The following is a 25,941-nucleotide window of genomic DNA, read 5'->3' as shown; positions in this document are numbered from 1 at the left end:
CACTGCCATTAAAAAAATAAAACGATTCCCCTGCCCCTTTTCGATGAACAGCTCCGTTGACTACCTGTACCTGAAAATTTAGCGTTCTTTCAACTGTCACTATGGGTCTGGTCAGTTTCTTCGGCCTGGGGGATCCCAGGCTATGGAATTTTACCCGAATAACCGCCGTCACCCCACAAAATGGAGTGGCAATGAAATTAACAAATCACACAAATTGCGTAACTTCTCACCCGTAGGATGGGTCCGTTAGAGACTAGTGACAACTGCTTCTGAGAATTAGTCTTTGACTGTTGAGAAGATTTTGCGGTCATGTAACGTCTCTTGTCTTACCAATCAGATATTGTTCATTTATATGTTTATCATCAAGGGGAGGCGTTAGAATCTAGTTTCGCCTTACAGAAGTTTAGCTATGTTTTGTTGATCCTTTGACAAAAATGCTATCGGCGCGTGCCATGGGACCGCAAAGTCATGCAAACACGTGCTTTGATGCAAATACTGTATTGCTGATGCGTCAGTTTTCGGTGCGGAGCTAAATCGTGGCGATCAACAGTGCTCAGTGAACGATGGCTTGAAGCAGGGGACCTGGGCGATCTTCACCGCTCCTAAAATTAAAGGCTGTTTTTTCAGTGAAAACCGACTGTTTTGGAGAATGCCCGAAATGTCACCACCATTATCGTTTCACCTCTTTGACACTGATAATACTCGCACCATACACCATAGGCGAAAGAAATCAGTCCCCTGGGGTAGGGAGGGGGGTTTATTTGTGCAACGGTTTACCTTATTTTATTTATTAATTTTGACTGTGATATTTAAAATAAAGTTCAACTCCAAACCATCTGACTGCTTTCTTGATCATCGAAATCTTTATTTGAAATACCACAGTCAAAATTAATAAAATTACTTTTATTAATTTTACCACAGTCAAAATTAATAAAATTACTTTTATTAATTTTGACTGTGGTATTTCAAATAAAGATTTCGACTCCACACCGTCTGACTGTTTTATATATTACCCGACAAGTCCTTATCTCCTCTCCAACGTGTGTATACACCATTGTAATTGCTCCGAAAACATTGCCAACTTGCTAATCCGTTGTCGGTATCAGCAGATTAAGTGATTGAGTCAACACCACAGCCGCCCTACACATGTGGGACGAATGTGGTGTTGACGTAATTATAAGCCAATCCGCTGATACGCTGATACAAGTTGGCAATGTTTGCGCAGCAATTAGAGTGGTATGTGCACTGGTTGAAGAGGAGATAAGGACGTTGGAAACACAGTCAGACAGTTTGGATTCGAAAGCTTTATTTGAAATATCACAGTCAAAATTAATAAAATCAAATAAGGTAAACCGTTGCACAAAAAACCTCCCACCCCGGGGACTTTCATCTGCCCCTTGTGCATACACAATGAACCATTAATTACAACACCGTCCCTCCACCTAGGTGGGTGGAGGGACGGTGATTACAACATCGCTTCAACCCGTGAAAACGACAGGTTGAAATCTCATTTCACGTGCATATGTGCAAATCCAAAGCCAAGACGGCTTCATTTAGATGCAAATGAACGAAGGGTGCAGTTGCTAATCATAATATCAAACAAAGGACAGCCGACTTCTAAGAATACCTAACATTAAACTATTTCCCCATCGATCTGCGTATCATAATATGAAAAAGTTCTCTGGGAAGGAAATCAATTCTATAATTTTAGCGTAGCATTACGGTGTTTTTGTCCAACAGTAAAACCATATACAGAAACAAAGCCTGTGGTTAAAAATGAGCTTACGCGGACCACGGTCCCTTGGTGGAGGGACTGTGCACGGACAAGTACAATGAGACATACACTGATTTTCTTGATTTCGTTAATGCTTTCCTCTGACTAATTTTTCTTTGATTTTTTCCTTCTGAGTCCACCAGTAGAATTGAAAGCCATCTAGTCGATCGACACCCGTGACACACTTGTCAGATGTTATCTTCGATACCTCTAATGTCCGATGCAACATTCTCTTCGACAAGCTGCTTGACTTATTCTACCTGCAACTTAAAACTTATAGTGATTTTGTAGCTCATTCCACTGTCATTCTTTACTATTTTGCGTAGTATTTGATAGCCGGTACGTTCTCTCGATACCTCGACACACTTGTCCGACAATCTCTCAAATGGGTTATTTCTCCGGGAATATATTGGCTATCAAATGCGGACCTGTGAACTTTTATCTCATTTTTTACTAAATTGAACTGTCTTGGCTACAATGTTTGTCGGCTGAAATATTTTTTTCATGATTGTTTAGAGAGTTACACTGGCGCAATGGTAATTGACACGTTTTGTACAAAGAAAACACCGTTTGAAGGACTTCCTCTGCGGGAAAAGCGTACCCGTTTCACACGATCTACATTTATTCACCGTCCCTCCACCCACGGAGGGACGGTGATTTGTTGCATAATTGTTCATGTCAGTGGCTTTTCTGCATTTTGGAAAAAAGTTATGTTTCTATCATTTGTCTTTCACTCGTAGTTCTGACGTCGCGAAGGTCGGACGAATTCTGATCGCATGGTTTAGATGTCAAAGGAAAGTTTCACAAACGGCGATTTTCAGAAATTCTCTCGGATATTTGAGGAAGCCATTAGGCCAATTACCTCACAGCCATGATATAGCTGAATGATCTGGGCCTGACCTACACTTTGACAACTGTAATTACCACGATAAAAATTTGCGTTAAAAAGACTGATAGCTTGTGGAATAAAAGGGTTTGCGTAGCGCTGGCTACCGGTGGCCTCCAGCCAGTCGTTTCAACCCATGTCATTACGATCTCAATTTCCGGCCGCAAGTCACATCGGCATCGTGACCTAAGTCGTTTCAGCATCCCTGTTTCGATTTGTTTGTTTTGTTTTGTTTTTCTTGTTGTTGTTTTTTTTTTTGGGGGGGGGGCAAACTTATCAGTCATTGACTGACTAGTTGTATTCGTAAGCTTGATTGACCTTTGCCTTCTTACCTTTACTTTTACGTGCATTTTGTTTTTTCTCCAACGGATCCGCCTTCAAGCTTTTGTTTTATCAGCGGCTAGTGCTATCGATAAACTTGTGTCACAGAATTGAAAATGATGTGAAGATATTACTGTGTTTTACCATGTTCCCTGTAAGATAGAACATGCTAGAGGCCGACACGAAACGGCTTGCGGTCGGAATTTACGACTTTATGCCGAAACATCTAGAAATTTAACGCGGAAATAAATGTTAAAATACGTGCCAGGAGGGACCGTGGCCAGTATCATGGCGTTTCCAGTCAGTGGACTTTTCAGGAATTTCCCAGTTTTCACTGAAGCGCCATTATAAATTGACGAAAGTCCATCATGTGTTTTATGATAATTGCTTATTGCATCTGTCTTTGAGGTTGCGGTATTTGTAAGTATATCATAGTTCCCAGCGATATAAACATTATAGTGCTGGTTGCTCACAGTGGCAAGAAAATTCATATCATGCAATCGCAGATTCCATCGCGAAACATGAGGTGTCAAGAGGTTAGAACTACATTTACACATAAGTACCAGATACACCTCCATGCTCTATTGTATTTCACATTCAGAACAGGCGTGATCGGCGTTTGCGAAGAAAACGCTTTGCGTTGTTCATGTAGTTATGTGTTTAGGGACTGTCGTTGTACATATGATTGTCAAATTGATAAATTGATGTATAAATTAGCGACATTTCCATAGTATATGTATTCTTGGCAGCTATTCTATTCATTCGAGGAGATTTTCAGGGGGATAATTCACTTCACTCATGGAAACACGGTCCCTTGATCGTTCTAAACGTCAGTCGTACCGGCTTACTGTCACTCACAACTTTTTATCCTGTTCGTCCTGTAAAACATCGGAACATCGTTCCGTCGCAACTTACTGAAACCACGGTATTTAGCGGTTCACTGACCTTCAAAAACAGGAACAATTGTTTTCGAAAGTTTGCGTAATATGCCTTTTTTTCTATAACACGACCCTAACTTACACTAAACTTTTTTTCGCATTTCAAAAATTACTAGTGAACTTTCTTAATCTTATAGTTTTTTTATGCGTCCCTATTGACCAGCCAGCGTTTTTGAATGTAAGTTTCGGGAAACTTATTTTAGGCTCAAATCAAAGTAGCTCGCGCGCACCTAAGGACCACAGTAGGTAACGACATCGTCCAATTATGATCAACGTCCAGCCAGAATTATTGCCACTTCGATCCTGATCATTCTGACCGCCAAGCTGTTTGTGTGAGCAGTCAATCCATGGCTAATTACAAATCAATCAGAGTGGGTTGAAATGATTCAAAGTTAAGTACATGTATAGTTATGAGGTAAAGAAGGCGCTAGGCGATAATGCGTGCTGGTAGACACTAATGAATGCCATGCTACCGTGCCTCGGAGTGAACGTACTACATGTAGTACCTAGAATTAGCTTCGCCTTAAAACGTGCGTTAACATGAAGAAAAGGAGTGAAATGAGAATTTCCCTTGTTGGAAGTGACTAAAAAGGGGAATCAATGTGGCCGCGGCAAAACTAGACGTCGAATAACTCCTGTCGAAATGGTCCGGGTGTCCAAGTGAAGCTGGCTACCGTCAGCCTTTAGTTACTGGGAAGACTACATATTTACTGGGAGACATTCTGTGCTAAAATTGACCGAGGCTGCTCCACTATTAATGTTCCTTTATATACCAGAACTAAAAGAGTGTGGTCATAGTATTAGTAAGGCACGTAACCGAAGCGATTCATACTTCCCGTGTGTTACCCGAGCGCGTTGCTTATGTAATCACAACGGACAGTGGTGACAATTGCCCCGCCTGTCCACTGACGCCACTCGCTAGCAACTTCGACATAGTTGAGTAACCCTGCTCAAAACCATATTTCTATCCAGTTTTAGCTCCGTAAACCACAAAAGTGCATGTTAAAGACAACGTAGATCACTATCTTAGCACTATAGTTGAAAATTGCAACGAATCACCCTGCTGAAACGTACATTTGGGCGTATTTGTAGATTCGACGTACACGGCCTGTAACAGCTTAAGTGTGAGATTTAGGATGTGTAAGTTTCTGCCGGTCACAACCCTAGGAAATATAAGCTGGCTTAATCGACGGGACAGGAAGTGGATAAGGCGCGTTTACGTTAGCTTATAAAATCGTAAACGCCCGATTTCATACAGTGTAGGTTGTTTGAAACAATGGTTTAACATGAAGGAAGTGACCACTAAGTTGATGAGATCAACCTTATTTTGTAATGTGAATAATATTTTCACGTATGTTTGTTTTATCAGGTCGATCTATTTTTCCATGGTACTCGATAACGCAAATATGGTTGCGCAAACAGAAAACGTCAGGCTTGTTTTGATGCTTTTTGTTAGGCTTTTTGAATAACATTTTGAAGTTCATGTTTATCGTAGACGATAACGCATAAGGCTCAACAACACATTTCTCTGTGGAAAGGCCTCGACTAGCCTTGTCTCACTAGCAATTGAGCTAGCCAATAACACATCTACGGTCAGGGGCAAAGCTATCCAAACCTTCAGTAATTTGTTCATCGTACGTCGTCATATCTTTATATTTATGCACTTTCATTTTTGTCTTCCCAGAATGCCATAAGCATATTCATTTCCACCCGATTCAGTACACAAATAGTCATGAAAGATTGAATGCGATAATACCCTCTGCAGTAGTTTGTTTATTATCCATGTTCTGCTCCCTTTCGTTTTTAATACAGGTCACCACTTCTATTCAAAAAGAAAAAGGAAACATTTGTTTGCCTATTCGGCACTTCTGGACTTCGAAATTGCATTTTCCAATCACATCTTTTAACTGTTGCACATCGCGAATTTATATTTGGCGGGAACTATGTCATTGACAATGACGTGTTTATCTGTAAAACTCGAAACAGCTTTTCAGAATATTAGCAGCAGTACGAATTACAGGTGCGTAAGGTTATACCCAAAAGTCGTTTTACAACTAAAAGACAATTCAAATTTACGGTTTTTTTTTTTTTTCAGGTATTGACATCTCTGCTAACGCTATCAAATATGCACGTCAGAACAACACTGTCGGTGGAAAGACCCAATACCTTGTTGCTGATGCTTTGTGTTTTCCAGAGACTTTCAGTCATTTTGAAAAAGCTTTCACAAAGGTTTTCTGTAATTCGGCTCTCCAATGGATGGATGACAAACAGAAAGTCTTTCAAAATGTCAGCTGGTGTCTGAAAGAGAATGGCTTGTTTGTAGTTCATGTTCTCCGAGGAGAAGACCCATTCAGCGATGTTTATCACAAGGCTTTGGAGCTTCCTAAATGGAAAAACTACTTAAAGGTTGTAAAGAAAACTTTAATAGATATCTTGAATTCTGAATATTGATAATGATTCCTTTTGCATGCCGCATCTAATTATTAATTTGAAGAGGAAACGCTAATAAAGCCTAACATTTGGCTCTTCTAAAAGCAATGTCATTCTTCTCTGTCTTAATTAAGGTAGAATGCACCTCAGGGATAGATATTCAGATTTTTAAATTTCTACAATTCTTTTCTGATCTACCACTTATTGGGGCTCATTCAAAACTCTTAGAGAAAGAAAAAACATTCACTGTCTTAGTTTTTCGAGAGCGATGGCGGCCATTTTGAAACTTCAAATTTCAAAATTTTGAGTAGTGTGTTTAGCTGTTGATTTGGTAAGAGAGTGGTTTAAAGTTTCATTTAGGAAAGTTTGAAGAAAAGTTTAAATCTTTCACTTTCGAGGCGCACACAACTTAAAACAAAATGAGTACCTTTTAGTCCCTTTTGGTTTACTCGTTCAACAAATAAAGAGCACCAATCAACATTTACTTGCTAAATGAATGCTGAAAAGTAAACTTACTTTTATATTAGTGTTATTTCGACTTCTTTACCTTTAAAATAATTTGCATTTAATTGAAATTAACAGGGTCTACAACCTCACTATTTTTCATCTTGTTTATTCATTATCTAATTGTAGGATTTTCAGCCAACGTATTGTCCGTTTTGGGGCAGTTTAGAAGATTTGACAAACATGATATCAAAGTGTGACTTCAAGAAATACCCTAGGACTCTCAAACCGTACAGTTTCGTGCATTCACCAGCCACGAATGAGGACCACAAAGGTAACATGTTTAATATTGTGGGTTTTTTTGCATAATATTATTTTTTGAATATATGAACTGCGCATGGGTGACTGGCAGGAACACTAAGAATGTGAACAGATTACAAATCAAATGATCAAGGTAGAATGCGCCTCAGGGTAGATATTCGGACTGTCGAACTTTTTGATCATATTTTTGTCTGCCACTTTTTAAGGCCCGTTTTAAAGCTCAAGGAGTAAATAAAGATTTCGCCTCATTTCTTTTTTTTGAAAAGCAGACATTGAATTTTTCTACCTAAATTTAAAATAGTGATGACGGCCATTTGGAAGTTTGTGTTGTTAAATATTGGATAATTTGTTATTCGTAACATTACCCCTGATTTTTATTCTTGATTTTGAAGGGAACAGTTGAAAACGTCTATAAAAACATTTTGAGATAAAATGTTAAGTCTTTCAATTTCGAGACGCACACAACCTTTTACATGTACTTGAGAATCAAGGGTTTTGTTCGTTTGCTATTGTTTACCTACTTGTATTTAGGGTTTATCAGGAAAATAGCTTACTACAGACACGAGAGATTGTTACATATCTTAAACTGTTCACGGTTTCTCGTGTTGTTTAAAACGAATTTATTGATTAGTGTATCTTTGTGAAAATTTGAGATGTTCAATTTTGTAGGTGAACAGTTGATTTTAGTTTCACCATTCCCGTCCGGATCGGGAGAGTCATAGGTCAACATTACGCTATGAAATCTTCCATTTTTCATTTATGCAAATTACTGTCAGGATATTCCAAAATAAAAAAAACGGATGATTTACAAAGCTATTACTGGGAAAATGCATTATAAATACCAATCGCGCACACACACATAGACATATTCATAAAGCAAATAGTGCCAATTACGGTATCACAAAATCACAATCTTACATTCTATGAAAGCTGGTCAAAGATCATCATGCCAGGAAATGCCAAGAGGATTTGACCGGTTGACCTCGCTGTTAATTTTATGCAGGAAATTACAATAACAATGCTTGGTCGAATGACGTAGTGCCTTGAGGGCGGGATCGCCAGTGGTATAGGGGGAGGAGTACCTTCCCGATGGTGATAAGTGGTGCGGATTACCGTCGCCTAGGTGACTGGCGTATATGTTGATGATATAGTTGTGCTGACCAAACTGATATCTCTCCTACAATTACGACCTGTTTTAAACATTGTTTGACCAATCAGAAATAACTCTATTGTTGTACTATGTTAACACCCCCCGGCGCGCCCGCGGTTTCGGCAGTTGACGAGTTACGTGACAACGCCTTCACGGTGACCACAATAGAATGATGGAAAGTTACGAACAATTGTCAAAATAAATGACACACACATGTTCATTTGTGGAAATTTTATTGGGTGCTCCGAAACCGATCGTCACTTCGGCAGTTTTTCTTCTCATGTTGAGCGTGCCGACAAAGATCGGTGTTTGATTATGAACTTACAGAACATTCATAAAAAGAAATTGTTTAAATTGATGCGTCCATTTACAAGTTCAATGACATGATGGCAAAGGCAAAGACGCGGCCCGTGCACAATAAGCCGTGAACCAGACAGCTTGTAAAGCTCAACAAAATTTGATTCACGAATCCCGTTCGTGTCCCAGTTAGTTTTTCTAAAAACTCGGACTATGGTCTTGTATGCTTTTTTTTCTCGGCCAGACCAAATTTAATACCTACCCTGACAAAAGTGTCGTAATGTTTGTGTATCCAACAGGCGCACTGCAGAGTAAATCAAAGTTATATCGCCCAATGGCCATGAAATCATTCAGGATCACCATTTTGCCTTGACTTTTGACAATGAACGGACATAGAAGAATAGAACTTTGCTTTTAATACTCCTTTATTTCCCAGTATGATCGACTTCACCATTACGTACATTTGGTCACGGGTCACCCAGAAAAAATGAGTGGGTTCAATGATACTGTGGCCGGAAATTTTTTCAGAACGAGAAATTTTAGCAAACTTCGCGAGGGCAAAAAAAAAGCGAAAATTAATCCTTGCGATATATATATAAAAAAAAAACATTGCGTGATTTACATCATGAATGTAACACACTCAGTGCCATGATCACTGAACTTTTATAGTAAGCCTGTCACCTTGAAGGTAATACTGTAGATAACACGAGGGCTTCAAACGCACAATGGTACAAACAACACCACAAGTGTGGCCGTCCCCGTCTCGGGGCTGTTCTCGGAGCGGGACCGTTTTCTCTGGTTTTCCGTCAATGTTTTCCACCATGGACAAATGGTAACAACACTGAACAAAAACCTGAATTATCTGCTTGTCAACCCAGTTTGTGTCAGTGCCGCCGGTCACGCGCACCACCCAAAAGTTTGACCGTCACTTAATATCGAACAGTATTCAAAGAAACGGTCCTACTAATTACTGCCGTCCCTGCCCGTCATTCTTCTAGCACTGCCCGTCACGAAATTGGCCTTTTCAATACAGTAATAGGTCGATATCTTAATATTCCACAACATTTACTTGTGATATAAACTTATAAAATCATAGTCCAGGGCCCCCAAACCGCTGATCGATTTACGACCCGATAGTTATGCCGCTGACGCTGATATTCACCGGTGGTTGCCTGTGTGTGCGTATATGGGCAGTCTGCATAGCCCTTGAATGTGGTCTCGATTTTGATCAAATTTACAATTGAGGAGTATATATCAAAACTGATAAATGATTTATGTTTTCACATGGATTCACAAAAAGTTTCGCCCCGGTGTTCATTTTTGGCCCTGGAATTCCATCTACCCACCCTTTGCAGAGTAGTAAGCTTATGGGGCAAGTAAACATGGATGCGCCGGTGCGATTCAACGATCAACCTGTATATCGGATCGAAAGTCAACAATTTTATGGCTCGGACTATGATTTTACAAGTTTATATAAAAAGTACAAGGCGCGGGGCATTATATATTGACTGATTACTGTAGCTATGATAGGCTACATTCAGGACGGGCAGTAATTAGTAGGCAAAACAGGTGGTTTTCACCGTGGGCAGAACTCGCTTCAATGATACTGAACATTAATAGTAAGCCTGTCACCTTGAAGGTAATGCTGTCGGTGAAACAAGGACTTCAAACGCACGATGGTACAAACAACACCACAAGTGAAACGTACACATAGAAATACACGCGTTCCTACGTTGTGCCCACCCGGGCCAAGCGATTAAAATATGACTGATACTGCTGGATAGTGTTAATTGGGTCGGTAAACAGTCAATTAATAGTTTAATTGACTACCTGGGTGATTGGCAGGTCGTGTCCAACGACGCATATGCAAAGCAGGCCAAAAGACAAAAGCCCCCAAAGATATTGACAGCTGGCCAGGGGTCACCATGAATATGTAATGACGCTTCACTACGCAGAAACCTTCTTAACCGGTCAAATCCTCTTGGCATTTTCCCTCATGAATATGTCGGGAGTTGAGTATGCGCAAAGATCATGTCGTGTGATCGCTACTAGATTACAAAATAATTTTTCCTATATTTGAGCAAAATCAAAGGGTAACAATGTACCTCCATTTTTTTTTTCACTTCACCAGCTATTATAAAACCTTTAATGACACACTTGGATTACATACCCAGAAAGTTACATGAAGATTTCATGGAAGATTGTTTGAAGATCTCTGTCCAAGCATCAGCCGACACGGATGATGGAGTTCCAATTTGGCATTTTGATGCAATCAACGTAAAACTGAAAAAGTAGTATCATTCGCTACATATATTACAGTTGATGCTGTTTCTTCTACAATTGCAATAATGAATACTTTTTTAATTGAAATGAGTAAACTTAAGCAATTAATGTACTATTTTTTCTGCAGCAGCCAAACCAATTAAGACAGAGTAATTACAGGCTTTCTCCACTTAAAGTTCCAAGACAAGAAATTGACCTTTTTAAGCTAACAATTTTCTAGTGGTTAATAAGCTCAGAACCCCCTTAAATTATATATTTTCGGAAAGCCTAGATATAGGGGAACATTTTGGTTACCATAGTGTCACCATTGTTTACATAACTATCACGTGACAGGTAATTTGCATAACCTTTCAAAAATCGGTTTTCCCAATGTTTTGTTTCAATGCTTTGAGATATGTGGCTGAAATTTGTGTGAGTGCAAGCTGTCCTAAGGATCTTCCAAAGTGTGTCTCAGAATTTTTTTAAACCTTCTTAAACAATTTTTATGCAGAAAAACTTCTAGAGCGGTGAATTTAACCCTAGTTGATTTCTTTAAAATTTCGCTCTAAAAAAAACTAAGCAAGATAAATAAAATTTGAGACACACTTTGAAAGAGCTTTGTGACAGCTTGCACTCCAAAAAGTTTGAGTCAGATGTTTCGAAGTATTGAGACAAAACATAGGTAAACCCGATTTTTGGGGGGTTATGCAAATTACCTGTCACGTGATAGTTATGTAAATAATTGTGACACTGTGGTAACCAAAATGTTTCCCTAAATCTAGGCTTTCAGAAAATGTATAATTTATGGAGGTTCTGAGCTTACTTAGCACCAGAGATAATTATTAGATTAAAAAGGTCCATTTCTTGTCCTGGAACCTTAAATAGAATTTCAAATTAGTTTAATCATTATGTTCAGTATCTTATTTGGTTAGAGAAAGCACAATGTGTCATGATGGTCGTAATTCTCTTCAGAGTCTGCATTTTGATCAGCTACATTTTTCGAGTAATATTTCGTAATTTACGTAATATTGTATAGGCTTCAACCCTTTGTGTCGCGCCAGGGGTTAAGACTAGAAATATTATTGGTATTGATTCATTATTAGTAATAGTAAAGGATCATTTGTACGACAACTTACCCTCTGATGACAACAGTTCACGTACACGATGTAAGACCCTGTAGGTATAGATTTTCTGTAATGTGTAAAAATGTTGGACAAAAATTTGCAATTTTTACCATAAGAACTATACCTATTGTGTTTAACAAGGGACGTATTTTGCCAACATTATCTTTTCAATAGTAAATGCACTGCCCTATTTCCACTTGTAAGCTGAGAACTAGCTTTCCGTCTGAAACATGGCAATTTTTGCATTTAGTTATTTAGACACAGGGCAATTTTCTAAAGTAAAATTCCCAGCATTCTTTGCATATGTCCTCGTTCATACACGACAGTTTTCTCTCTTTTTCTAGTTTTTAGACTTGATAGAAACGATATTTTTTATCAGTGACAGGGTGGCTCATATTACTTTCTGGCTAATAAAAGAGATATATTTATTAATGGCATGTTATAAAATAATACTTTGCACGTTTCGTATTTGTTTATTTACGAGCACTCAACAAAAATGGCGGCGCCCATGAATCCCATTGGCAGGTGTATAAGCAGGCTTAGATTCTACACTGGTCAAATTTCGTGTGGGCAAGTCCACAGAAATTTTTACCTAGAGGTCAAAATAGCGCTATCAGTGGTGATTTTGCAAAATTCAAGGCCCATTGGTGCACATAATACGGGTCTCATAACTCAACAGATTTCAGCTCAATCATACCACTGTCTGCAAAGCTGATGTGATTTTGAATGGAGCTCATGCTGCTCTTACTAAAGCACCATAAACCCACGGTCTAACCTTTAAAACCTTTACCTAAGCTCTTCAATCGGAGAGATTGGCACTATTTTAAACCTACGCCGACTACTAATATCTTCGTAACGAACCAGGAAGTAAATTAGCGGTCTCTCTCTCTCTCTCTCTCTCTCTCTCTCTCTCTCCTCTCTCTCTCTCTCTCTCTCTCTCTCTCTCTCTCTCTCTCTCTCTCTCTCTTCTTTCTATGATTAATATATATATAAGCTAGACCCGTACCAGCTAGACATCAGGTAAATAAATTTTCCGATGCAATATTGCTACGATTTGACATACGTACTGTTGAAAGCCATAGTAATGTTGCTAAATATGGGAGACCACTTAAATGAAACGAATGTGATGATGATTTGACACCAAGCCATTATAATATGGCTGAATATGAAATACAATTTAAATACAAAGAATGTAGTGAAGATGTGACCCCGGAAACTATCTTATTATGTGGCTATAGAACAAAGACCACCTGAATACAAAGAGTGGGGCAATTATGTGACATGCCAAAGTAAAATTTATGAGAATGAGCGTGAAAGACCATTTGAATGCAAAGAGAGTAAAATCTTTTGAAAACATGAAGGAAAGTCATGAAAACACATTGGGAATTACAAATGTGATGTATAATGTAATTAGAAATACAAATCCATATTCACTAGTTACTTTAACTGAAAGATCATTGCATGCAAAGAATGTGAAGGTATATCTTACTTAAGTCATATTTAAGCATAAACTATGAAAGACAGTCCGTATGTGAAAAAACAAAACAAAAAAGATTTAAACATCTTAAAGATAAGTAATTTTGATCATGGACAGGGGAAGCAGGGTCCACTGTCTGTGTTTTGAAAGACCATTGCATGCAAAAATTGTGGAAAGATTTTACTCGAAATCATCACACTCTTAACAAGTTACATTTACATGAACTGAAATTGGTTTGAAAAATAATTCATGCAACTGATGAAAAACAATAAAGATAAAAATTAGACTATTTCTTTGACTACTTGAACAAAGGGAGTTTTCGACATTTTAGGAAATACCAGTTACCCTATGGTGCTCTCAATATATTAACACATCTGAAGTGCAACCACTCATGTGGGTATATACATATGATTTTCTTTTGAACACGATTTTGGGATAATTGGATGGTGAACTAATGTCGGTTCAATCTGCAAATGTAAGCTCATCTGCTTTTCTCTTTATTTTATTCACTTTTTATGAGTAATTTATATTATTGCATTATTCACCTATACGGCACCCCATACCTTGGAGAAACTTGAAAAATATAGAGACCCAATTGTCCCGAATTAGTTCAAATCGTTTTACAGACAGAATTAGTGGACAATGATGTCCCCTCTTCATTCCTGCGCTCATTCCAAACTCTGAATCAACCAAAGTAGTATTTCCATATGATTAAACAGCTGAGAGTGGTCATGAATATAGTTTTTTTTCCACTAATTCGGGTTAAATTGAATGTTAAAGAAAAGAAACCCTGATGTCTGAACTATAATTGGGACAAAATTCATGATCTATCCTGAGTCTCTTAAAATGAAAATCAACTTTTGTCCACAAAGTGAAATCACGAAACTGCCTTTTACATATAAGTAGCTGACACTGCACTTGATAGTTACATTTATGTGACCTTTTCATCATGAAGTTTGTCTCAGGAGTTTCCAGGCACGACTCCTGTTTTTCATTTCTACTAAAATATTATTGACATTCAATTTGAATACGCACCTCACCACAACAATCAAATGTAACAATTACATCAGAGGAGTGCCTCATAAATGGAAATTTGGATGGATAACTAAGCCACTATCCCTCATAATATTGTTTCCATGACTTCCCTTCATGTATTCAACATATTTTTGTTTGGCCTCAATCTCATGCTCACAACCCCAGCGAGTTGCCCTTGTGCTGACGGAATTAACATTTGTGCAATATACACGTTTTATTAAACTCTGTGAGGGGTTGGTAGATGAAATGCAGCAGACCGCCTCTACTCTTGCTGCATTTACGTTCCCAGTTCGAAATAAGTGCCATTCTCAACTGATTACATTTTTGAAAAATGAACATTGAATTTTTTCCATAAATTAAAAATATGGATGGCGGCCATTTTGAGGTGTTTGTGGTCAAACAATGGATAATGTGTTTCTCTAGATCAAATGTGTGAAGATAAAGCTGATTCTCATTATTGATTTTGAAAGGGAACAGTTAACACGTTTGGAACTAATTTGGAATAATTGGATCTTTATATTTTTCAAATTTCTCAAAAGTGTTACGATATTACAGATTACTCATAAAAACAAGTGTGTAACTTTAAAAGAACAGCATATGAGCTTACATTTGTGGATTCAATCGACATTACTTCGCCATCCAATTTTCACTAATTAGTTCCAATCGTATCAGTTTAAAAATATCCTTGGGGAACGTTTTGAGCGAAAATTTAAGTCCTCCAATTTGGATGCCCATACTGCCTTAAAATGCATGTAAAAATCAAGGATTGGGTTTGATCGTTATATATAGTTAGCTACTTGTCCATGTCAACTTAATGAGGGACAAAGCTTTGACACGAGAGATTATGTGCTAGCTCAAACAATTCACGGTTTCTCATGTTGTTTAAAACAAATAGATTAGGCAAAAAAGAGATATCTTTGGTCAGCGCGCGCATCATTTTAGAAGCTGCGCGCCATGTCTTTTTTTTCTCGTTAAAATTCTGAGTGATTCAGAATTTCGTGTGGTGACCCGCCTCAATTCAAATTTTTATGATGCATGTCCAAAAACAATAAAAATGTTGTTTCAATATGCCAATCAAGAATTTTACCAATAAACAAGAAACAAACAAAAAGAAAAGAAAATTGCGACATCGCACCATTTTTGCTGAATGTCAAGGACCGGAAACAAATCTGTTTTTTACCTTACTGCATCTTTTTCAAAATATAAGTTGCGCCGTTTTGTTTGTGAAGAGCTTTTATTAGTTTCCACATTTTCGTACTGATTGGGATAGGTAGAGATCAACATAAAGCTAAAATGTAAATGTTACACTTGAATTTAATGCAAATTATAATCAGGACATTCACATTCTGTAAAACCTGGGATGATTTACAAATTAGTACTGGAAAGATGGGCAGTATTAATACCGATACCAGATACACAGATAGACATGCTCATGGGACAAAACAGTGCAAATCACGCTTTACAGACAAAGTTTGACGCAACCAAGTATTGGTATTGATACGGTTGGTAACGATTGGTAATGATTGGTAATGATACGGTTACCAGTTGAAATTCATTTGCTTGCTTTTATTACAATCTGCCGACAATTGTTAGCTTATGGCAATCTTACACACTTTGAAATCTAGTCGAAATTCATGTCCGAAGTTTTTGGTACAGAGAATGCTCAGTGCTCATATTGTGAGATCGCTAGTAGATAACAAAAACATTTTTTTATGTTTGCACAAAATCAAAGGGTAATAATGCACCTTCATGTCTTTCGATTCATCAGCTTTTATCAAGCCTTTAATGACACACTTGGATCACATACCCGCAATGTTCCATGAACATTTCCTTGAAGATTGTTTAAAGTTATCTGGGCAAGCATCAGCTGACTCGGAAGATGGAGTTCTAACTTGGCATTTTGATGCATTCCACGTAAAACTGAAAAAGTAGTATCATTCGCTTCATATATTACAGTTGATACTGTTTCTTCTGCAATAGCAAGAATATATACTTTTTATTGAAATAAGTAAACTAAGCAATTATACACTACTTTTTCTACAGCAGGCAAATCAATTAAGACAGGGTGAGTATAGGCTCTCTCCACTTTAGTAGGATTTCAAGTTTGTTTAATCAATATGTGCAACATATTCAGTATCCTATTTGGCTAGAGAGAGTACAATTTGTCATGATGATCATAATTCTCTTCTGTATTTTGATCAGCTACATTTTTAGAGTAATGTTTAGTGACGTATTTATTATTTTAAAAAACACATCACATTCAAAGACTCTAATCTGGACCAGTGCATTTGATACGTGTTCACCGGACAATAATACGTGTTCACCGGACAATACCATTCCAATGTCCAAAGGGTGCTTCTAGTCTGAAACCACTTGTCTTATAGCTTTCAGAGTTAGTGTGATAAATGCTTTTGAGCTCTTTAACAAATGACCATATCAATTGCTGCCAGTGTTAATAGATGCCGGCAATATGAGCATATGGTTTGAAGGAAAATGTTCGCCTACACTAGGGAGATAATGATTGTTCATTACCTTTTAAAATCCCTAATAGTCAACAACTGTACAAATGAAAATCTTCAATGTAAATGTATGCATGTTACAAACGTAAATAGACACGTTTTCAAGAAAACTCCACACTCTTAACAAAATCACACATCAGGAAGTAATAAAGAAGCATTTGTTATGAAAGATCTTTTTAAATATCCTACATTAAAATTGTAACTCATAGCCTCACTTTGATAAAACATTACAATATGGTAGATATTAATGTGTACGCATGACGTAATAGAGCAGACTGTATATAACTATATGAGGGGGAAAGTATGTATTTTGGCATCTCTGAAGCAAATTTCTGCACGGTTTATATTATTTCTTTTTCCGGTTCCATTTGATAATGAAGTCTACCTCATGAGTTTACACCTCGTCGTCCATACGCTGTGGACCATATGACATGGGTAATACCATATTCGGAAAAGCCATCGGTTGTGATAATACAAACTGATCTTGTACGACTAGGAGGAAAACAGAGGGATACACTAATAAACAAATGTTCCTGAGCTCTTTAACAAATGAGCATATCAATTGCTGCCAGTGTTAATAGATGCCGGCAAAATGAGCATGATTTATTCTTTATTAATTTTTAAATATTTAAAGAATAATGTAACCTCGCTCTAGCTTAGTCCAGCTATGTGAAACTTCTACATTTCCTTCTTTTAATATTGTAAAACATGAAGATTTCTTTGGTAATAAAATCTTACATTTTGAATTATAGTAATTTCTATTTTGATTGTCATTATTTCACTGCTGTTTTTAATGTCAATGTTTAAGTTTCTGCCACTTAGGAATGATAACAAATAATCTATGTAAATGAGATATGAGATATTCGAATGAGATATTAAATTTCATTACGTATTATCAACTTTTCAATGAGGTTTTAGGGTAGAATGCACCTCGGAGACTGATATCTAGACTCTCACATTTTTACACATCTTTTCTGATCTACCACTCTTGGGGGAGGAGCTAATTTTAAATCCCTTGGATTGCAAAAAACTTTCACATCTAAGTTTTCCAAAAATCAAAGTCCCCTCCCCAAAAGACTTAAAAGAGGGACGATGACAATTTGAATTTCTCATCTCGGTAAATGTCGTCAGGTATTTTGTATCTCCAGCACCAAACTTTGTACGGCGACCCCTGATTTTAATTATTGATTTTGTAAGAGTATTTGAATGTTTCATTGAGGAAAGTTTGAGCAAAGTTTTGTCTTTCACTTTCTAAGCGTATACTACCTCAGTACCAAAATCGACGTGTTTATACCCCAAATGAGACCCTCCTTGATCCTTTAAGTCAACTATTGCTACCATATTGAATTTTTAAGATTCCTGGCTTCCGGAAAATATTGCAAGTTGGGGCTTTTATGTCTTATTTATTATAAAATGCTACTTTGGAAATAATTGCGTATAAGTTGCAATGGCACTTCAACCAACAATTACTGGTGTTGTTCCCCTTCCTTAAATAGCTGTGATCCGAATGAAACACTGTATTCACATACTCATGTTAATATTGTAGTTCTTGTTATAAATGTCACTGGACAAAATGCTTGATATACGTTCAGTATATTTACGTATATTCACGTATATGGAACACGATATTAATTGCATATGTGACGCATATCTTTTTATATGGAACATCCCATATGCGTAGCGTATATATATGCAGATCATGAGTATACGTAATGCAGATCTTTGCACACCAAGTGTACACTGTAGTTTTGCATTTTATTAGTATACGTACGTGTATACTGAACGTATTTGACATATGTACATAATCAGTATATGTGTATATATTGTTGTATATCAAGCATTTTGCCCAGTGTGTGGAGCGAAGGGGAATATCGCCACGTGGAACAGTTTGACTTACGAGGCGACGTTGTGACTTGGTAACCATACCATGGAACCATAAACACCGAACTGTCCGTTGCTGGCGCTGTGGAAGCATGGTATCCTATTACTCCGCTATGGGATAATTGGTTCGTCTAAGGAAAAAATATACATTACTGTATATCAGACGGTATGTTGCAATTTTGTTTGAAGATAAGATTGAGATAATACATGTACCTATTTTTCTTGTGTACAACCACAACTGAGTTATATACCAACTTCAGTCCTGGCATGTGAGGTCATTTATATGTGATGATTTGCGACCAATAAAATAAGATTGCCATCATGATCAAAGCACACCTCGTGTTATTCTTCGCAAAGAAACACTCTTACGAATGCCTTGGGAAGTTAATTCTGTTTGACAGAATTGTCAATAGTTGAACGACCCTTTTGAATAACTTCCTCGTCCTTGATAGCATATTTATATTAGATCAACTTCTGCTTTTTGAGAGCTTATAGCAGCCTACCGGTGTAGTGTTTGTATTCCGTTGACCACAACACCGCTTAATGCAACATCCGTAGGCAAGGAGGGAAATAACGATGTTTACAACGCCAAGTAAGAGTAGCAATGAGTTGACAACCACATCGGTATATGCCTGGAAGAAGAACCATTGTCAGTTTTGTAATGAAACTCATTTTGCGCAGTATGCTGTCAAATTCTTCATAGCAATCATAACCTTCAGCATAGTAGACTTGTTATAGAAGTAGTGATCACGATACTGTACAGTGTACTATAATGACGTCAGATTAAAATAGACACTGCAAAAAATAAATCAATAGCCTTGAGTCTAATAAATATGTCACATTATATGATTGAAAGTACCAGAGTATAGTACATAAATATGCATAAAGTAAGCTATATTGTTTGTACAAATGAATAGTATGTATTAGTGAAGTCTATTTTACTTCTTTCACATTATTTTTTCAACACAACCTTCGTTTCATTTGTCGAATAGCTAGACCTGTTAAAGCCTGAAGATGAAGCCTAAATGATACCCACAAAGTGAGACAAGTCTCTGAAGTAGTCATGTAAACAATCAATCGCTCTTATTCTCAGTACAGCCACGCTTGCGACATTCGCTTCATGTGTGTTTTAATTGGCACAACTAATTTATCAACGCAACAGTGCGTAAACAATGACATATTGCCAAAGTAAAAAACCCAATCCTTGAGAAGGTTTACAGAGCAGTGGTGGAAGGCATACTCAGTAAAATAATAATGGAATTTTTTCTGCCTGAATCTCATATTTATCTAACAACCCAGTTTCAGAATGAGAAAGCAATATTTCTGGCAACCAAGGAATGTTCAGTACACCAAAGCTATTTTATCGACCCAGAATGCAAAAACTATTTGTTTGATATTTATAGTGATGGACAACTTGGATGTTCAAGGTTAATATAGAGGGAACTCTAATGCAAATTAATTTAATTGTAGAACATCTAGTACAGGTCAATGCAAACTTAATTGGCAATCGGTACAATAGCATTTATTCGGAAAAACAGTATATGATAAAGTGAGTCTTAGATATCAAACCCAAATGAACGTATTTCAAATTAGTATAGGTATTGTCACACTTTCGCTATCACAATTTGGGCACAAACCCGTGGATTTCAATGAAAAGTTTGGGCAGCTCAGTGAAAGAGGAACGGGGTCAAAGGTTTAACGAAGAAATAATGTCACAGTAGATTTCACGCCTTTCTCACAACGTTCCAGTTTCACTGACATGAAATGAACCTTGTTAACCGTCACTTGAAAGGAAAGCGTTTAAGCCTTGATGGTCTAAAACTGTCAAATTCTACAAAATAATCTTCCAAAAATACTAAAATCCAATATTTTAATCATTACTTACAAGCCGCTTAGTTAGATCACAGTCTTTTGGCGGGACCGAGAATACATCTAGGCATTCACCATTCAGAATATACCCAACGGAGGTGGCCAGTGCAAAGCAAACAATACACACTAGAACTGGTGTCAAAATGGTTGCTGAAATTAAACTTAGAACTCTGGAGATCTTTGTCTGCAGGAAAATTGAAGCGAAATGAGCGGTGAAATCATCAGTCGCATAATGATATTCTTAATTCTTTTTAAGTAGAGTAATGTAAAAAAACGAGACAGAGCCTGAAATATATAATATATTCAGTACATCGGGAAGCATAAACAATTGTGTACACATGGATCACATGCCGGGTAGCACACTGGGCTACCCTCCATTTTCCATACGCTCGATTTCTTTTGTTTTTGCCACATTAGTACTTATTAACTCGTTTTCATTTCTTCATCATGCAAGGTTCTACCTATTTGTTAATATCATTTAGGGCTGAGCCCTTTGTGTCGAGCCAAAGGTTATATAATTTTTTTGCATGTGACTCTGCATAGTCGTTTACAGGGTAGGTAATAGCATTAATTGATGAGAAAGAAAACAATAGAAATACTTTAATCAACCATATACATTAGTATTAGCATTAGGCCTACGCATAGATTCAAACACCCAGTTTACTTGATCACCCACTTATGCGCACTCTTGACGCGCGCTTTGTCAGACTAATGCAGGTATGGTTTAATTTGTCAAAAAGTAGAACATAAATGGCGGTTTTTTGTTCATAGCATTTTGCATTTTACCATGATAACAACAAACTGAGTCCAATAAGGGCTATTTATGCCGTCGTTATCGTTGCTATAGCATGTGTTCTTTCAAACGTCCAGTGTTGCAAGCTGAAAACCTTTTCGTATAAAACATGGCAATTTGCATCTTCTTATTCATTGACACAGAGGTAGCTTTTCTAAATGTTAATTCAATCCCAGAATTCTTGACCTGAGTTCTCGTTCATATATCCGACAGTTTACTCTCTTTTTCTATTTTTAAGGCGTGGTGGTACGATATCTTGTACCAATGACGAGATGGAGGATATTATTTATTGGCTAATGGCAGCGATTTATTTTAATAAAAGCGGATAAACAAATGACACTTTGTATATTTCTTGCTTGTTTCTTATAACAAGCACTCAAAAAACATAGTGGCGCCCGCCCATGAATTTAATCGGGGTTACTCACATAGTGTACTGAACCTGCGCAAGCGTAGCCAGTTAGCCCGGGAGCAACAATTAAAATAAGATATGAGGTATTAATCACTATTGGATGAAAAACATCGAAAACTTACCAAGAATTTCATATTTCGTCTTTGAGATGTCAATCCAGCTGTACCAGTCGCCAGGAACTGAAACAGTGCGTTTGAATTCGGGTAGTTAGGGACATTTACTCCTGCTATGCTTCGACGTCACAGTTATGTTGGACACTTTGTAAAAACATAATGAGCAGGCTAACATCGCCTTAAGGTAAAGGGCGACGAATTCGGACGCGCACACGCTTTAGAACATTTCTGCGCAGATTTAACTCCAGCCTGCCGCAAATGGGTTATTTTGTAGCGCATGTATTTAACATCACCTGTTATTGTTGAAATTGCGCTTCAACCTAATTTTTGACCCAGTCTCTTAGAAATACATGTGACCTTTAACCTTGTCATATTTTTACCCCTAGGAAGCTGGTTTTTATTCAATATGAGCGCAAAATTAATATTTCTCTCCCACTTACATGGCGCATATTACCCATTCACCTGGAGATATTGTAAAAAGTAGCGTGGTGACACCCTTTTATTAAAAGTGTAAACTAAATGGTATTATGTCAGGATTTTATTCGCCAAGTTTGGTCAAAATGACACCATTCAAAGCGACAGGAAGAAAGTTCGAAAATTATGTAGTGATATAATTTCGATATCGTCATTTTGTAATCGATACTTATGTTAAAATTTCTTTACAAACATCATGAAAACTATACATTCGATAGATATGGATCTTAAGTCTTGATATTTATTAAAATTAACTCATTTGCTAAGCGTTTTATAATTGCTTTCTTTAGTTTAAGTGAATTATATCATTTTTATTTATTTCTAACGACGCCATTTTAACGTCCGTTTCCATGGAAACGAGCGTGGTGACCCCCATTTTTTATTTCATTTTTGCACTTGCACAACTTCCAAGAATATTTGTGTAAAGTTTCAAGAAAATGACACCACAACCTAATTTTGACGTAATTCGTAGTACTTCACCTTAAGCACCGTCAAGACGGACTAAATACTGACGGAATACCAGATACGACGATGACAATGCAAACACCACAAACACGACTGGAACTAATTTTTGGATAATTCGATAGTGTAGTAATGTTGGTTAATCTGCAAGTGTAAGCTCAATTGCTTGTCTGTTTTACAGTGCACCTGTTGTAATGGGTAATTAGTAACATTTCAGGTATATGGCAACTAACACTTTTGATAAATTTTAACAAGTAAACGATCCAATTCTCCCAAATCAGTTCCAATCGTGTTTAATGGTTAATTGTAGATAAATTTGGCAAAACGTTGACAAAATCAACTGGTATTTAAGGTAAAATTGACAAAAAAGTGTTTAAATTACATGACGAATGAAGTGTGGCTATTTTTAAATAACGGGCATTAGAGTTTTGGTTATGATTTTTAGCTCATATTTGATATTTATATAAATGCCAAAAAGAGCTTATATGGTGAGTCAGTGGCGTCTGTATGTCTGTACGTATGTATGTGGGTATGTATGTGCGGATTTATGTCCGTCACATGCAAAAGCTCCCATAGCAGGTAGATGCGCGGATTGATATGTGACTTGTTCAAATGAACACGTCAGTGTAAAAAATGTGCAAATGAGGTAAGAAAAGGGAAATTCTGCAAATATTCAGGAGTGGCAGCATGCCAATGACTGAAACAGGATACTCCACTGACATTGAGTCATTTCCTGTCATTTTTTATGAACTGTTACATATAATTGCTTTAACTAAGGGACGGACCATTAGATCTTAGGAGGGGATGGTCACAATGAAATTGTTAACATTTTTTTACAATTGTTAATTTCTAAAAAAAAATTTTCCAAATGAGAAAAGCTGTGCTAATTTTTTTTCTGAGTAAATTTTCAGATTTATAATTTTTTTTTAGTTCGACACTGTCTGAGGATAAAATGTACATCCATATCACTAGCGTAAATAAGATTGCGTGCTGTAACTACAACATACATACGGCCTAGAGATTTATATTGCTGATAGATTTCGCGAAGTGTTGCAGATCATCTTTTGACAAGCTGAGAAGCTGTTTGCAAAAAATGTGGTGAAATTTCAATATTTGTGTTTTAGGACAATTTTTGCCCTTTTTAGATCAAAACATATATTTCTCTGTGGCATCATGTCCAACTTTTGTCACTCTTGTTTTTTTAGTTTAAATATTTCTTGTTGTTATTCTGGTTGTACTGTGCAAAAATCATTGTCATAAAATCAACGTAGAATTTTCCTGCACTGAACGGATAGAAACAACATTTATAATAATCTTTAATACCCATATTGGTATGTACCAATTCTGATCAAATGTATGCGACACCGTATAATTGCGGTATTTTTACAACATTTTTAGGCCAACAGACATGATTTTGAAATGACAGTACATAAACGGAAACCCTCAGAAGGCATATAAAGACACGAGAGACTATGTATCTTGGGCCATGCCGTATGTTAGATTGTTGAACAACTATATAGATGCAGTCTACTCTGGTCTGTCCTTATGTATCTCTGCTGTATAAGAAATTAAGTGTCCCAACACAAGCAGAGCTTGGTATCTTAGAGACGAGAAGAAACGACTTAGGACATACCCTTTTCTATATATACGTAACATGGTAGTTCAGTATTCTAAAGAAGAAATATAGATCTTTCAATGAAGTATCTACTTCATATATATATATATATATATATATATATATATATATATATATATATATATATATATATATATAAGTATAAATTATGTCTCGACAATGAGATGTCTCCTGAATAACCATGCATTCTAGCATTGTCTGTCTAATATGCCATTTCCGTGACGTAATTGCTGACCTTGACATTTCATAACAACACCCACTACGAAATGACAATAATAAAGAGCACAACACTTACGAACAAGCCACACCAAATCGGTGTACATAGGAAGGCTAAGGATCCATTATATGTCCTCTGCACCGTCCCGAGGATGATCATATTTACTCCTATGACGACCTGCGTGGTGTTCAGGGCAAGTGCACTTTCAGTGAGACGATCTTTTTTATTATTGTTGACCAACTGTCTCTCCATTTTGTTCGTTCAAGTAGGTCCTTCAGAAAATATAAAATGTGTTGTACTTTTAAGCGTGACCATCAACACATTTACATTACCTAGATGCACAAATACCTAGATGCACGATTTGATGACTTTAAGTTTATACATTGTAAAGAAAGTCTTTTTTTAAATCTGGGTTCCAATTTGCTGGATTTTGCCAGTAACATTCTGCATATATAACGTCTTATGAAACGCCCCTGCAATTACCAATTCCATGCTTCAAAGCAGATTTCATGAGCTCCTGGGCACTTACTTTTTGAAGGTTTCAATATATTTTAATCACACCGTGATATGAAGCTTTTTTCATATATGACATCCGATGTAAATTACTATGAGGAAGATATAAACCACATTTATAAATTTCGTGAGCTGCCGAAATGTTCCCGTAAAACGTGAAATACTGTAAATATCGTCTGTTGAGTGCCGGGTACATGTGGGCTCGAGCGCGTAATACGTATACCATGCCTGGCTTCACTGCTAGATTATTTGTTTTTGCTCAATATTTGCAACTACAACTGTTTCAATGTGACATATTGCCTGGCAACAGCAACGACACTGATGCAAAACACACAGTACTCTTACCAATATGGTGATTTTTCAAGGTCAGGATGCTTTTGTCGTCCAAATGTTAATGTTGCTCCTTCCGTTTTCACCAGAATACTCCTATGTAAGGTTATGACTTAGCATCGAGCAACTCTCATATTGGCAATTTTAGCAACGAAAGCGGACAACCGATAGATACGTAAAGTGGTGTAATTGGATAGATTTTAAACAGCAAATGTGATATTGTCCTCATACCAAGCTGTAACATTACGGCACAATGAGCCTAATAC

General features: G+C 37.1%; 2 protein-coding genes across 3 annotated transcripts in view; one reads left to right on the top strand and one right to left on the bottom strand.

The window, feature by feature from the left end:
• The window catches only part of LOC139152510 (trans-aconitate 2-methyltransferase-like), a 62,686-nt gene extending 45,676 nt beyond the window's left edge, over nt 1-17,010 (top strand). Inside the window, exons 3-5 of one of the 2 annotated variants that reach the window (XM_070725706.1) lie at nt 6,015-6,325; nt 6,983-7,127; nt 16,228-17,010. In XM_070725706.1, coding sequence (XP_070581807.1) covers nt 6,015-6,325; nt 6,983-7,127; nt 16,228-16,391 — 620 coding nt within the window. In that variant the 3' untranslated portion in view covers nt 16,392-17,010. Of the gene's footprint in view, nt 1-6,014; nt 6,326-6,982; nt 7,128-10,692; nt 11,811-16,227 lie in introns of those variants that run through there. The other variant, XM_070725699.1, reaches the window with a different exon arrangement.
• LOC139152525 (uncharacterized) lies at nt 15,756-25,941 on the bottom strand. The gene is made up of 7 exons (XM_070725717.1): nt 25,691-25,941; nt 24,911-25,104; nt 22,053-22,109; nt 20,745-20,912; nt 19,363-19,491; nt 18,876-18,990; nt 15,756-17,470 (listed from the first exon to the last, which is right to left on the bottom strand). The coding sequence occupies exons 2-7, from the start codon at nt 25,082-25,084 to the stop codon at nt 17,373-17,375; spliced, it is 741 nt and encodes a 246-aa protein (XP_070581818.1). The 5' UTR covers nt 25,085-25,104; nt 25,691-25,941; the 3' UTR covers nt 15,756-17,372.

The sequence above is a fragment of the Ptychodera flava genome, chromosome 2 (assembly GCF_041260155.1).
Source record: "Ptychodera flava strain L36383 chromosome 2, AS_Pfla_20210202, whole genome shotgun sequence".
Classification (NCBI taxonomy): Eukaryota; Metazoa; Hemichordata; class Enteropneusta; family Ptychoderidae; genus Ptychodera; species Ptychodera flava.
The sequence above is the reverse complement of the archived record's forward strand: the minus strand, read 5'-3'. Positions and strand labels throughout refer to the sequence as shown.